This window comes from Lonchura striata, chromosome 4 (assembly GCF_050655825.1).
Source record: "Lonchura striata isolate lonStrDom1 chromosome 4, ASM5065582v1, whole genome shotgun sequence".
In the NCBI taxonomy this organism is placed as follows: domain Eukaryota; kingdom Metazoa; phylum Chordata; class Aves; order Passeriformes; family Estrildidae; genus Lonchura; species Lonchura striata.
Window position 1 is genome coordinate 71,978,435 of NC_140706.1, and position 13,984 is coordinate 71,992,418.

General features: G+C 51.1%; 2 protein-coding genes across 4 annotated transcripts in view; one reads left to right on the forward strand and one right to left on the reverse strand.

Annotated features, from left to right (window-relative positions):
- Positions 1 to 514: 514 nt before the first annotated feature.
- On the forward strand, positions 515 to 7,124 carry PAQR3 (progestin and adipoQ receptor family member 3). The gene is made up of 7 exons (XM_021529521.4): positions 515 to 832; positions 914 to 1,076; positions 2,084 to 2,239; positions 2,922 to 3,119; positions 4,435 to 4,525; positions 4,831 to 4,979; positions 5,399 to 7,124. The coding sequence occupies exons 1-6, from the start codon at positions 648 to 650 to the stop codon at positions 4,971 to 4,973; spliced, it is 936 nt and encodes a 311-aa protein (XP_021385196.3). The 5' UTR covers positions 515 to 647; the 3' UTR covers positions 4,974 to 4,979; positions 5,399 to 7,124.
- Positions 7,125 to 7,695: 571 nt separating this feature from the next.
- Positions 7,696 to 13,984, reverse strand: part of BMP2K (BMP2 inducible kinase) — a 49,506-nt gene continuing 43,217 nt past the window's right edge. For all 3 annotated transcript variants that reach the window (XM_085578440.1, XM_021529520.3, XM_077783089.2), the window contains one exon: positions 7,696 to 12,869. In XM_085578440.1, the coding sequence (XP_085434566.1) occupies positions 11,437 to 12,869 (1,433 nt within the window). In that variant the 3' untranslated portion in view covers positions 7,696 to 11,436. The remainder of the gene's footprint in view (positions 12,870 to 13,984) is intronic.

The window sequence follows — 13,984 nt, forward strand, 5'->3', positions numbered from 1 at the left end:
GGGGTCCCGCAGGTCTGAGGGCTCTGAGGTGCCCTGGGGGGTTTCGGGGGGTCTGAGGGATTCCAGGAGCCTGAGGCACCTCAGGGGTCCACAGGTCTGAGGGGGTCCCGGAGGTCTGAGGAGTCCAAGGCACCTCAGGGGGTCCCGCAGGTCTGAGGACTCTTGAGACACCTCAAGGGTCTAAGGAGTCCCAGGTGCCCCCGGTGGGGGGTCCCGGAGGTCTGAGGGCTATGAGAGGTCGTGGGGGCCGAAGGGTTCCCGGGGGTTTGAGGGGTCCCAGGGATCTGAGGGCTTTGAGGGATGGCGGGGGTGTGAGGGCTCTGAGGACTGCAAATGCCTCGGAGGATCCTGGAGGTCTGAAGGGTCCTGCGGGGCTCCCGGGAGTCGGACGGCTCAGAGGCGCCCCGGGGGCTCCGAGCGCTGAGGCGGCTCTTGGCGCCCCCTGGCGGCCGTCGCCGCCACAGGCCGGGGCGGAGCCGCGCAGTGACGTCATCGGCGGGCGCCGCGGGGTGACGCCATCGGCGGGCGCCGCGGGGTGACGCCATCGCGGCCGGTCCCGGCGCCGCTCCCGATCCCGGTTCCCATCCCGATCCCGGCCCCCGGCCCGTCAGGGCGGCTCGGGGCGGTCCGATGCGGCGGCGGGCAGGATGCACCAGAAGCTGCTGCGCAGCGCGCACTACATCGAGCTGGGCAGCTACCAGTACTGGCCGGTGCTGGTGCCCCGCGGCATCCGGCTGTACACGTACGAGCAGATCCCGGTGTTCCTGAAGGACAACCCCTACATCACCGATGGATACCGCGCCTACCTGCCCTCCCGCCTCTGCATCAAGAGGTGAGCGCGCCCCGCGGCCCCGGGCGTCCCCCGGCCCCGCCGCCGCTCACCCTGCCCCGCCTTGTGTCTCCTCTCCCTCAGCCTCTTCATCCTCTCCAACGAGACCGTCAACATCTGGAGCCACCTGCTCGGCTTCCTGCTCTTCTTCACGCTGGGCATCTACGACCTGACGGCCGTGCTGCCGGCGGCCGGCGCCTCCCGCGAAGACTTCGTCATCTGCTCCGTCTGCCTCTTCTGCTTCCAGGTGGGCGCCGGCCGGCGGCGGGGCCGAGCCGCCTCCGCGGTGCGGACAGCGAGGGCGCGGTGCGGGACAGCGAGGGCGCGGTGCGGGACAGCGAGGGCGCGGCGCCACCGCTCCGCGGGGTAAAGCCGCCGCGGCTGGGCCGGACCTGACCTGCGGCCAGCTGCGGGAAACTGAACGCAGCTGCCACGGGACGGAGTCCGTGATACACAAATGCGTTTGTCCGGGCCGTGTCCCAGAGCTTCCGCAGTTTGAGGGGGTTTGAGGTGGCTGCAGGTGCTGCTGGAAAAGGCCAAGTACCGGAGCACAGGGATCAGCCGTGGCTTGATGGTGGGGAAGAGCAGGAGGGCTGTTGGCCTCACTTCTTACTTGTCAGACTTGAGGCATGTCTCTGGTGGGCGCCTGCAGCTCCTGTGCAGCACGCTGTCCTTGTGAGAGCACAGAAGAGCTAAAGCCACCATTTGTGTTCTCTGTAGGGTACAGAATTGCCTTTGTCCAGCCACAAGTGGCTCTAGTGCTCCTCCCTGCTCCTGCAGAAGGCCACAGAGAACGAAACACTTCTCAGGGAAAAGATTTTAAGCCAGCCTAGGAGCAAACAAGCAGCCTGTGAATAAGAGTTAAATTTCTGCGTGTTCCCTCAGTCAAGGCACACAGTGGGTGCTGGGCAGTCAGGGCAGATTTGGACTTCGGCTTCTGTCTGTGGCACTCTGGCCCAGCAGAATTCATCCTCCCCCTGTACTGGTGTGGACGTGTTTCCCTGGAGCACTGTCAGCTCTCTCAGCCTCGGGAGCCCACTTGTGTTACTTGCACAACTGGTTACCGTGGTTTGCAGCGTCCTGCTCCTCCTCCCCCCTGCCAGAGACGCTCTATGGCCGGCTGGCAGGGATCACAAGTGCCTGCACCGAGGTGGGTCACGGGCCAGGTGCCTGCTCCAGCTGCAGGGCTGAAGCTTGCTGTGCTCCCTGCTCCTTTGTAAAGAATTAACCCTCCTCCTCTGGCCCTCTGTGTAGGTCTGCATGCTTTGCTCAGTCGGATACCACCTGTTCTGCTGTCACCGCTCCGAGAAGACCAGCCGGCGCTGGATGGCGCTGGATTATGCAGGCATTTCCATCGGGATCCTGGGCTGCTACGTGTCAGGCGTGTTCTATGCCTTCTACTGCAGTAACGTGAGTCAGGAGCACGTGTCCTTCCAGGCCTTAGTTTGTGTGGTCTCACTGTAGTGCTGCAGGAAGGGGGTTTAGTGCAGGTGTTTAAAGAGAACAGTAGTTGGGAGGCAGGGATGGGAACTGGAACACGCCCCTCTGACCTCAGGAGAACTCTACCAGCTGAAGAGACAGGCAAATGCAGGTTTTCCTTTCCAGCTGTTGATTGCACAAACCTCAGGAAAATATTTAAATTTCTCTCAAGACAGGGAAACTTGACAGGTCCTACCTGCATCCAGTGCCTGAGGCTGGTCATGGGACGTGCCCCATCACAGATACCTTACTCAAACAGCATTGCCCACAAGGTAGCTGCTGTGAGGCAGAAACAACCTTGTTTTCCCTCCATCTAATCAGCTCCCCCTCAAGTCCTGCCGTGGACATGGCTGTGCAGGAGCTGAATGGGGCTGGTGAGGCATAGGTGCATTGAAAACATTTGGTGCAGGAAGTGCTTGGCATGAAGGATGTAGTGCCAGGTGCCCCCCAGGAACAGAGCCCCCTGCGCTCAATGCCAGCTGACAAGCACAGGGCCCTGCACTCGGACCCATGGCTGGTGCTCGCAGCAGGGACAGGGTGGGGTCACTGAAACCTTCTGCCCAGAGCTGACTTTTGCACTCCACAAACTTGCCTTGTTTCTTTCTGCCCTCAGTACTGGCGCCAGGTGTATTTGATCACTGTGCTGGCCATGATCCTGGCAGTGTTTTTTGCTCAGATCCACCCCAGTTACCTCACACAGCAGTGGCACAGGCTGCGCTCCATCATCTTCTGCTCCGTGTCTGGCTATGGAATCATTCCCACCATCCACTGGGTTTGGCTCAATGGCGGCGTTGGTGCATCCATTGTACAGGTAATAAAAAAAAAGAAGAAAATAAGATTCCCTTTTGCTTTTCACTTGCCATCTTCCTTGAGTTCTCCTACACTTGGGTAAACAACGGGGAAGGAAGAGGAGTTAAAATCCCTCTAAGGACAGAATTCTTTTGGTTGATATGATCCAAATGGGAACACTGAGAACTGTGTTGAGAGGGGATAGACAGCTTGGGAAGCTTCATTGTGTTGTGCTACCCTAAAGCTGCACGGAGGGAAGGAATGCAGGATCCAGCTTTGTCTGGGCATGGAGCAGCCTGTGCGGGCAGACCGCACCCTCACCAAGGCCAGGGACTGAGGTGCCTGTGGAGCAGGAAGGAACCTGTCAGGCTGCAGGAATGCTCAGGGCTGGCCGCCTCCACAGATCCAGAGGGCAACCAGGAGACACTGGGATAATGGGATGATTATGTGTCTCCTCTCCTGTTCCCTAGGATGGCAGCAGAAATCAGCATTTACCTGCTCAGCCCTCTGTCTCCCACACAATCCTCCTCTAACAGCTCTTTCATGTTAGTATTTCCCTGTTTGTTCCACCCCTTGGAATTATGCTGTGAAAGCAGCTGCCCAGTACAGCCAAAAGCAGTCCAATGTGGCCTGGTATGAACCACCATGAAATCACTGCAGTTGCCCAGCAACACCTGATAGTGCTGAAGGAAATGCTCCCTTTTCATAGTAAGCACAAACTGCACACACCTGAGCTGGCCTGGATGGATGGCTGTCCCCTGGGGTGAGGGTTCAGCCCAGTCCAGAACTGCTGTGGAATGTGGCAGAGCACTACTTGAAAATAGATGTGGCCTTCATACAGGACATTTCAGACTGGCCTCTAAAAATCATCTGTAGCAGCTGTACCCCCACACTTCCCCATCTGGCTTCCCCTGGGATAGCACAATGGTGTATATGGTATACATTTTGTTTCCATACTTCAGAAAAACAGCCCACTTTTGGTAACAAACCATTCTGCTAGCAAGATCCACCTGGTGGCTGAGTTGCTGTGAGCAGTCCTGCCTGCAGCAGTGGCGATCCCAGCATAAGAGGGATGTGCACTGCAGTGTCCCTCACCCTGGCTGTCCTGTGCAGGCTCAGGGGAGTGGCAGGCTCAGGTGACCTTTCACAGACACATGCTCTGGCTGCTGTTGGCTGAACTTGAGTAGCCTGTGTGTCCACGTTGGATTTATGCACAGCTAATACAGGCAGGGAAGGAAGATTCAGTGTTGCCATGCCTTTTCCTTTTTTATCTTTAGGAACTTTTTTTCCTGTTTTTGCCTTCTAACAGAATAGGAGAGCTTCCTTTTCTTTTGCAGGAGTTTGCTCCGCGGGTATTTGTCATGTACTTCATCGCTGCTGTAGCTTTTCTCTTCTATATTTCCAAAGTTCCAGAAAGATACTTCCCAGGTAGGAAATTCTCTTCTGGCTGTTTTCTTTCCTGCAGTTAAGCTTCCTACAGTGTCACAGTCCTTGTTGTGGGTCCTGAACTTCCTGGGAGAGAACAGGCTGACCATGTTCCCCATGCAGTGTTCCCACACAGAGTAAAAGAGTGGGTCGAGGCAGACAACTTCCATCAAGTTCCTTAAAAAACCTTCCCTGTCACCACTCAAGGGCAGGGTGTGGCAGAGCCGTGCAGGAGACTGATTGCTGATTGCACTGCATATGTTGTGGCCAAATTTAACAGCTGAACTCTTTGCTTCTCTCCCCCACAGGCCAGCTGAACTACCTCGGCTCGAGCCACCAAGTGTGGCACATCCTGGCAGTGGTGATGCTGTATTGGTGGCACCAGTCCACAGTGTACATCATGCAGTACCGACACAGCAAACCCTGCCCCGAGTACAGCACGGACTTGTGAGCCAAGGTACGGCTGTTGCCATCCTCGGGGAACAGGATACTCTAACCACAGGCTTTGGGAATGCTGGCCTGAACCTCAGGTCACTCACTGCTGCAGAGTGGGTCCCAACTGGTGCAAATAAAAAGCAGGGATGTGATGCCAGGCACTGCTCACCTGTGCTGCTGCAGTGGATGAGGCTGTGTAGAGCTGCTGGGCCCTTGAGCAGTTTTAGAGCAGACTGGACTCAGCCCAGCCAGATCCCTTCCAGCTCTGTGTCACAAGCTGAGTAGTCTCAAACCGTCATTAGTACTTGTCCTTAAGTAGCCTTTAACTCAGGCTTTTGTCAGATTTTTCCATCTCCTTAGCATTGATCTTGATGTTGAAATCAGATGAGTTGCCAATTACATGTGCACAGTGATTTACCTTGTTTGCCTGCTCTATTTCAGAAGCAGCACGAGAGGATTTATGACTGCGGGTCTGGACCTCATGTGAAGAGCTGTGCTGTCAAGGACTGAGGCAGCTCCTTTCTTGACTCCTGGACTGTTAACCCCTTGCTGGGACAGAGTGTTACTGCAAGCTTCGATAAACGCAGCAGCACTGCCTGGGGTCGGAGGGGCATTTCCTTCTCGGTCAGTTCCTGCCCTGCAGTCGAGTGCCAAACAGCTCTTCCTGGAGTGGGACAGCAGCACGCTGAGCAGATCCCAGCAGGATGTTTTGTTGCTTGGCAGACATTAATGGCTCAGCCAAGGGCACTCAGGCCTGAACAGCAGGTTTTCAGTTAGGAGAACACTCCTGGCAGCATGCCTGTAAAATTGTAGGAACTGTGGGAGCTGGTCCTAGATCCAAAGCACAGGCCTATGGGCTGTGCATGGAAGATGTGCTTACGCTTCAGCACTGGAACAGGAATGTATGAACTGGAATTCAGTGGATTTGTGTCCTGCTCTGGATGAGTTCTTTCCCATTCTCTGGGAGATGAGATCACATGGCATCCTGCCACACCTAGATCTTCATTGCAGATCTTAAAAATAGCCTCCCTCAAGGGGGGTCATGGTCGTGCCAATGCTTGAAGAAATTTCTCTCGATCCCTTCAGTAATCTGGAATTAACATTTCAAAATTTCAGCAGTACCACTAAGCCTGCGTGTCCATGTTTGTTGCTGTTTTGCAATCAGGGAACCTGCTGGGGATGCAGATTCCTGACTTGGCCTTTCCCTGCGTGCAGGATGATACTGCACTCGCAGACACGGTTGCCCAAAAGGACTAGCTATCACAGTCCTGCCACAGTGCCAAGGCTGCTTGGACTTTCAGGATATGTCGTGGAACCATCTTTTATGAACTGAATGACATACACTGGTTATGGTGCAGCTGCAGCCCAGCATCATGAAGCTCCAGAGGTGCCAGTCTTCTGAACAGCATTGAAATCCTTTGGACTTCCAGGTTAGAGGCAAGGTTGCTGTTGGGACTAGTCCCATGTGGCTATGTCCTTGTGGAGAGGGCTTCCCCCTAATCCACTGGGAGAGGCTGGCTCTGTGCAGCGACTGCCCCAGGGCAGGCAGGCTCTGTTGCTCAAAGCTGCCTCCCTCTGGGCTAAGGCAGAGGAGCAGAACTTGTTTTCCAAGGAGACATGGAGTGGAGGTGGAAACTTACAGATAGGCACCTGAATGCCTTGGGCATGGAGAAGGGCAGGATAGGAACTCCTGCTGATGTGCTGGGCAGAGGGTGGTTCTGGTGCTTTTCTGTTTATTTTTTTAAAATCCAGAAACAAGTATTGGCAAAACTGACTCTGCATTAATGATTCACCTCCCACAGCTTTCAGCCTTTCAGAGTAAACACTGATTTTTTAAATGATTTTTTTTAACTTGACAGCCAAGCAAGTTTCAAGTGCACTAATTATTACTACTGAAGTCTGACAAGGAACTTGTAAGTGTACAAGTCTGTTTCCAGTGTTATGTGTATAGTAATACCCCAGGAATGTGTATGTGCTCTGAAACATTACTGACTTTAGTATTTGCTAATGTATTTTTATAATGGAAAGTCCTAACTTCTCCAGCAGTTTTCACCAGATAAGGAAACTGATTGCCAAGCTGTGCATTTTTACCTGACACACCTTATCAAGCTGCATGATTATCTTTGATGTACATACTGAACTTAAAAATAAATTCCAGTTCATTGGCTTTTTCCTTGGAGTAACTCATTCCTGCTTCTCATGCAGCAAAACAATAGATGTCAATGGCTCAGCCATGGAACTTGTACCACAGACAGCGATTTTGTGGGGAGATTCTCCAGCTGAATTTGCTGGTGAACTCAGCTTTTCATTCTGCTACCAGTACTCTATTAACAGAGTCGTGCTGCTGCTTTGTCTGTTCTTGACCATTCCCATTCTTACTTCAGCTCACCCAAGAGTAAAATCAATACAAGGAGCATTCAAACAACCTACTGCAGTAAACAACTGCAGGAAGGGGCTCACACCACATTATAGCTCCGTCCAGAAATGCAGAGCTCAGTCCAGTGGCACTGGGAACCATACACAGCCTTTCTGCAGGAAAGCTTTAAGGAGTAATACTGAAGAGAAGGATTTTTAACAACTTGAGCACAGCAGGATGACTGGACAGCAAACAGAACTACTTAAAACAGGTGCTTACATGACAGCTACAAAATGATTTGGCAGCAGCACTGCTTACAATGAGTAAATTAAAGCCTACACACTAAGACTTCACAATGCAATGTTGAAGAGACCTGCAAAGGCACTGTTAACCAGGTTCCTTTATTTAACAACTCCAAGGGTTTTATGATATACACCAGCTTCACAAAAAAAGTTAAAAGTTCTCACTTTAGTAGTAGACAAAAAAGCTTTAGAAACTCCAAGTCTAACAAGAAATGGAAGTGTAGTTCAGGCAAGTGCACTTAAAAGCTGAATGCCAGCAATTTAAAAATAGTTTTTATGCTCTTTAATAGTAGGTGATACCTCAGTCACAACTTTAGCCATACACACCATCTCCTTGATTTCCTTTCAAAATAAGCTCTACACAACAGTAACACAGCAGCCAGCCTTGGTGCTTAACTCATATTCACTCAAGTCACCAACATGATTGTGGCTCCTGGGTTACCAATACCACAGCAACTCCAAGGGCTACGTGATGTGTGCATGTGTATATTTTATATATACTTCTTAGATATATAAAAATACACAATATCATATAAAAAACTCCAGATAAACTCTTTTTCTCACAGTAGCAAATATATCAACTTATTTTCACAGTACTTGGTTTTACTAACTGGGACACCCAGAATGATTCAGATGCTGGTGCTCACAGAGCCCCCTGCCACACACAGGGCAACCAAATCATTAACTGTATTAATTACACACCTAAGGGCCCTTTGAGTCCACAGGCAAACACAACTAACTGGTTTTTCTTTCCATCACCACAACTACCCAAAAGTGGTTGTGCTTCTTAGCACTTTGGGACAGATGCTCTCTCCAGCAGCTGATCCTAAAAGGCCTGTGCTTCAGTCCCTCAGCATGCTGAAGGAGAAGCTGTAAAAAATTGGGATTTCTGTCTGGAAGGGAAGTGTCAACTCCTTACCTTGCCCTCTTGCTACCACAGGCAGCACGTACATGTCTACTGCAGCAAGGGCTTTCCTGATTTCAACTAAGGTTATGTTGCACTCCACACACCCTGAAAGGCAAAGGATGCCCCATTCCCTGACAGTCACACATTTCACCTCCTTTGAATAGTGGATAGTGGCTGAAAATAACCCCAAACTTGGGTTCAGTTGTGTATAAACTACATATACCAGGAAAAGTCAGCTTAAGCTTAGCAGGGTGCACCAATCTCATATCGACCATAAGAAAGGATCAAATAACTAACTCTAAAGAAAAAAATGGTAAATTTAAGCAAAAATCTGACTGGTGTCTTGAGTATGAAGAACCAGGTATGTTAAGGCCATTAGGAGGCAAATATCATGGGCCATAACTGGTGCCAGCTCTAGAGTCACTGCGTCTGCAGCTTGCCTTTGCCTTATCTCTCCCTTCAGCTCTGCTGTGCTGCAATATCACTGCATAGAGACCCTCTGCCAAAACTCCCTGCAGCCCTCCCCAGCCTGGAGCCTTGGGGTAAACCAACAGTACATGAACATTTGCCCACTTCCTATTTGTGATTTACCTGATCACTTCTGCCCACTCCGGGTCTGCTGATGCCCAGCCTCCTCCCTGTATTCCAACAGCCCTCACCTCTCCTCCTGGGCCCTGGAGCCAAGCCCCAGGGCCGTGTGCATTATTAACCCTTCCCGTTGCTTTCCCACTGGGATGACAGCAACAGCCTGGCTTTGGTGAGGACCAGCCACATTTAGGACCACAGTTTTCACCTCATTTTGTGTCCACCTCACTGCCCCATTTGTCATCTTGCTCTGTTCCAAGAGCTCTTCAGGCAGGTAACAGCTCTGAAAGACATTGAGAAAGGCAGCTCATAATAAGCATGCACAGAGGAAAAAAAAAAAAAAAACAAAAAAAAACAAAACCGAAAAAGACTGAAAAGACTGTTAACCTGAGTGTCAGAAATGCTACAAAAATTGGCATGTGCTTCTTGCAGCCTTTGGCACCAAACAGGTGAGAAGAGCAGTAATAAAGCCTGGAAAGTCCTGTGTTGAAACATTTCTACTCAATCTCCTAAGGGCTTAACTCCTAAAGGAAAAGGCACCCTGAAGCAGGCACAGCTGGAATATTCCGCTTATACCCTGTGAGAAGTGAAACTGAGGAAGATGAAGGTAGCTATCTACACACCATCACTGTGAGTATGTTCAGATTACAGAGCTAATGGAAGCAATCTCCCACACCTCCTAGGGGGAATTGGATCAAACTGATCCCAAAGGAGTCACGTGATTTGTTTTCAATGTGTTTTCAGTGAATATTGAAAAGGACCAAATCCCACCCCCCCACTCCACACCTCAGGATCACAGATTTCCTGAATATCCAGCAGGAGGCGTCGGGGAAAACAGCTCACAACCCTGAATAATAGTTCACTTCACCTGTGACAGGGGGCACATGAGGACACCCAGCCACAAATAGGGAAGTCCCCAATATGCAAACAGCCTACTCCTCAGCCTCCAGTGGAGCAGTACAGAAAGGGGAGACACCTCCTTCCGTGTCGTGAGGATGGCCATGGAACCCAGGCTGGGCTGTCCCAATGGGCATTGTCTGTGCACACAGAGTCCATCCTGCCTGCAGGCAGCACAGGAAGCAAACCCTGTGCTCGGCAGTGTTCACACCTCCTGCCATCACCCGAGGCACCTCCCAAAGCTCCTGGGCAGCAGGTCCTTCCTGAAAGGCTCCGTGGGGTGAAATGCAGCTCAGTGGTCTGGCAGGCACCAGCTCCTGCTGGAACACAGGTGGGGCAGAAGCATCCCCAAAGCTCAGTGCATTTAGCAAACCTTAAAAGAACATCAGATTACAGTCATTTCATAAAACTGCTGTGGTAAAAAACCAACAGGTCTGAGAGAGGACACATTTTCTTTTCAATCAAAACCCAAGAGGAAAACAGACACAAATCCCAAGTTGTAATCAAACCAATCCAATGGTTGTACCTCACAGTCATATCCGCAAGTCCTCTAAAACACTCCACATGCCCAAGGACAGCCCCTCTTCCAGTACACTGAGGAGTCTCCCAAAGTGCTGTAATCCCAGCCATGTCCCTGCTGGCTCACTCCCCCACACATTCAGGCTTCTCACAGATCATAAATCACCTGCTTCTTTAGTTTTGACTCTGCATTTCCAGTTTGCTACTTTACATTAATGGCACTTACTGTTAAAAAAATAATTCAAAATTGACCATTTAGGCACACAAAAAAAATAATCTGCCTTTCATCTCTGCAGCTGCATAGATGTCTGCAAGGTCCCAAGCCATAGCTGTGCTCTGGAATTCTGGGCCACAGCCCCTTGAGGATGTGGCTGCTTTATTTTTATGATTAATAAAGATAGTTTTCACCTAGGAAACAAAGACGTGGCTACTTCCAGCACATAATCTGGATATCAGTATGTCTTGCTTCTTAGATCTGCTGAGACATGAAGAAGGACCACAGTTCATTAGCCTCCTATACATATGGGAAGCATTTTCCATGTGCTCCCTTGCCTCTTCTGCTCCACCAGGGCACATGGCAGAGGGATGGAAAGGCAAGACCAAAGTGCACAATGACAGTATGTCCCAGGGCCCCAAGTCAGTGACACAGATTCATATCCAATTCCTCACTTCATTCTGGGAGCCATCTGCCATAAGGAAACAACACTTCTGATTTTTTTACTCTTTTTCTCAAAAAGACCCAAATCAGAATTAGCTGTTACTTGCAATTCCATCACACATGCAGGCCACTGTCTCCTCAGCCTGAACAAGCTGTACAACCCAGGCTCCTGGCATTTCAACCAAATAAATTACTCCACTAAACCTTTATTAAGGGACTTTGAGAGGTGGAGAGGGGGAAACCCATTGGAAGCCTCTACTGTTTAGAAGGGAACGGAGCTGCTCCAAAGGGATCCAACTCCAGTGCCTGCTGTGGTTGGCTCTGTGTGCTCTGCACCACCAGCTCTGTGAAGGGAACCGCACCAAAGTCATCTGTTTTCAGCCCATCCCCACTGTGAATGGCCCCGTGCAAAGAGCTCTGCCTCGGCCTGCCAGCCACCACGACCGTGCCGTGGTCCCCGCAGCTGTCCCCAAAGCCCTGGTGCTGGGCATGGCGCATCAGCTCGGGCGGGTGGAAGGGTTTGGCTCCGAAAGGATCCAGCAGCGTCTCGTCTGTCTGCAGAGGGTTGGCTCGGTCCTTGCCGTCAGTCAAGGCCACGCTGATGTTCTCCTTGGAGTCCGAGATGGTCAGGAACTCGTTGCTGCTCTGGGAGTCCCTGCGGCCGGCCTTCCTGTGCCGGCGGGCGCGCTCTGGAGTGCGGTAGCTGGGTTTCAGCCCTTTCTTTGTGCCGGTGGGGGTGCCGTGATGGCGCTTCCCGTTGCTCTTGGACACCTCCTGCTTCATGCGCCTCTGGCGGGAAGACAGCTTCTGCAGGTTCCGCTGCTGCTTCACCTTCTGCTGCTGCTGCTGGCTGCCTGTGATCTCCTCAAACGGAACCAGCCCAAACAGGTCCTGCCTACTCCCAGCAGACTTGGCGACAAGGGACGGCTGAAATGGGGTGCAACCAAAGATATCCACGCTCCGTGGAGAGGTGGGGGAGAGCAGAGGCTCCAGCCCTGACCCCTGCCCATCTCGCTGCGGCACCTTTTTGCTGAAAGGAGCTTTTATGAAAACATCAAAGTCATCCTGCTCTTGGCTTAGGCTGGGAAAAGCCACCTGAGAAGAAATATCTTTGTCTACTTTCTCTCTTGCCTGAGGCTGCAGAGTGAAAAAGGGCACAGCTCCAAACACATCAAATTCTTGGCCAGAGTTGATCAGAGTGCTTGGCACCTCAGGTGGAGACATAGGCACTGAACTGGGCTCTGTGATTTCACTGCTGCCCACACCATCTCTGAACCGAGTGCTCAGGAGCCCTTCCACACATTTTTGCTTAGTTCGGTCACAATCGGAATCAGAGCTCTGCTTTTCTTCCTCCTCTTCTTCCACCTCTTCCTCAGAATCCATGAGGAGAGGCCGGTGGCCTAAATTCTCTGGTTCTGTATCATTGTCATCATTGAAGTCCCCATTTTCTCCATGCAAGACTTCTTCATCCTCCTGTTCTTCTTCTTCTTCACTGCTCTTGGGAGAAGGAGGATCAGATTCAAAATCACTCTCTGACTCCTCACCACCTTTTGTCACGTGTCCTTCTGCACTTTTCCTCCCTGCCTGGGGATCTCTAAATGCATGGCTCAGTTTTCCAGCCTTTGTTGGGGTCCCTAAGTTATTTCCTTGATTGCTGGCTGAGTTATCCACTTGTTTTCCAAGGGAACCTGCAGGTCCAAAGAAAAAAGCAAATGAAAACTTAAAACATACAAAGGCAAAACTTGCTCCACACACCCCACAGCCACACATCCCAGGAGCTGATGCAAACATATATCCTGTACTTCGGGAGGGAAATGAGCTAAAAATCAGATTTGACGTTTCAAACAACACACATAAAATCAACAGACAGAGCTGCCAGCTTTACTTCTAAAGCACAAGGTGCCTGGAAATACAGTACCAGGATTTGGGGGGCATACAGAAGGGGCTAATGGACACAGCTGATCTCTAGAGACAGCTTTTCAAACCCAGTCATTACATAGCCACTCTCCTCTGGGGAAACGGGAGGCAGCAGGATTTAAACACTAATTTTCTCTATTTTTTTTTTTAAACTGACAAGCTGTTTTTTGATGTGGTTCTGCTTCGATAGTATGCTCTGACAAACATTGTTCTAGTAATGAGAGCAGCTCCTTCTAACTTCTGCAGCAACTGAGGCACAAAAGCTCTTGCTTTTCCTCAAGTTTGAGAGCAATGCTTTGTGTCTAAATGCAACCTATCAGCTCAGCTTCTTTATGGCAAGGAAATTTATCTCCTTGCTTCCCTATGCCAACTTCCTTCCTACTATTCACTGACAACTAGAACTGAAAGAACAATTCACTGCCAAGTCTTTTGTGGTGTGGTTGCCTTGGGAACACTGGAAGCAGTAAAAATTTTGCAGCAGTACAAAAAAGATGGCAAGAGCAGGCAGAGCAGGGGAGGCTGCACAGTGGCACTGGCACTGCTCCTGTCACTAAGCACACCCAGTTTCTCCCTGTGTCAGAGACCCGTGATGTGTGGAGATGTTTTCAGGAGTGTAACTGACTCTGATTTCTACTGGAAGGGAAAGAGAAAGCTGAAAATCAGAACACTCAAGTCTCCACTGGGTAAAGCACACTTGCCCTTAAACTGTCCTCTTGGCCACAGACAGGGTGCATAATGTTAGATGCAACATCAGCAACAGCAGCAAGAATTCACCTCCTGGCAGGCCCAGAGCCCACAACGTGTGTGCCCAAAGCCTGTGTGCCACTCTGCCCAGAGAGGCTGCCAGGCACCCTGGCACTGGGGACAAACCTCTCGCGTCTCCAGC

What these genes read in the sequence shown, in the direction of transcription:
- PAQR3 (XM_021529521.4), top strand. Translation starts at nt 648, where the DNA reads ATGCACCAGAAGCTGCTGCGCAGCGCGCACTACATCGAGCTGGGCAGC. An exon ending in TCCCGCCTCTGCATCAAGAG is followed by an intron (nt 833 to 913) that starts GTGAGCGCGCCC and finishes CCTCTCCCTCAG; the next exon opens with CCTCTTCATCCTCTCCAACG. An exon ending in TCTGCCTCTTCTGCTTCCAG is followed by an intron (nt 1,077 to 2,083) that starts GTGGGCGCCGGC and finishes CCCTCTGTGTAG; the next exon opens with GTCTGCATGCTTTGCTCAGT.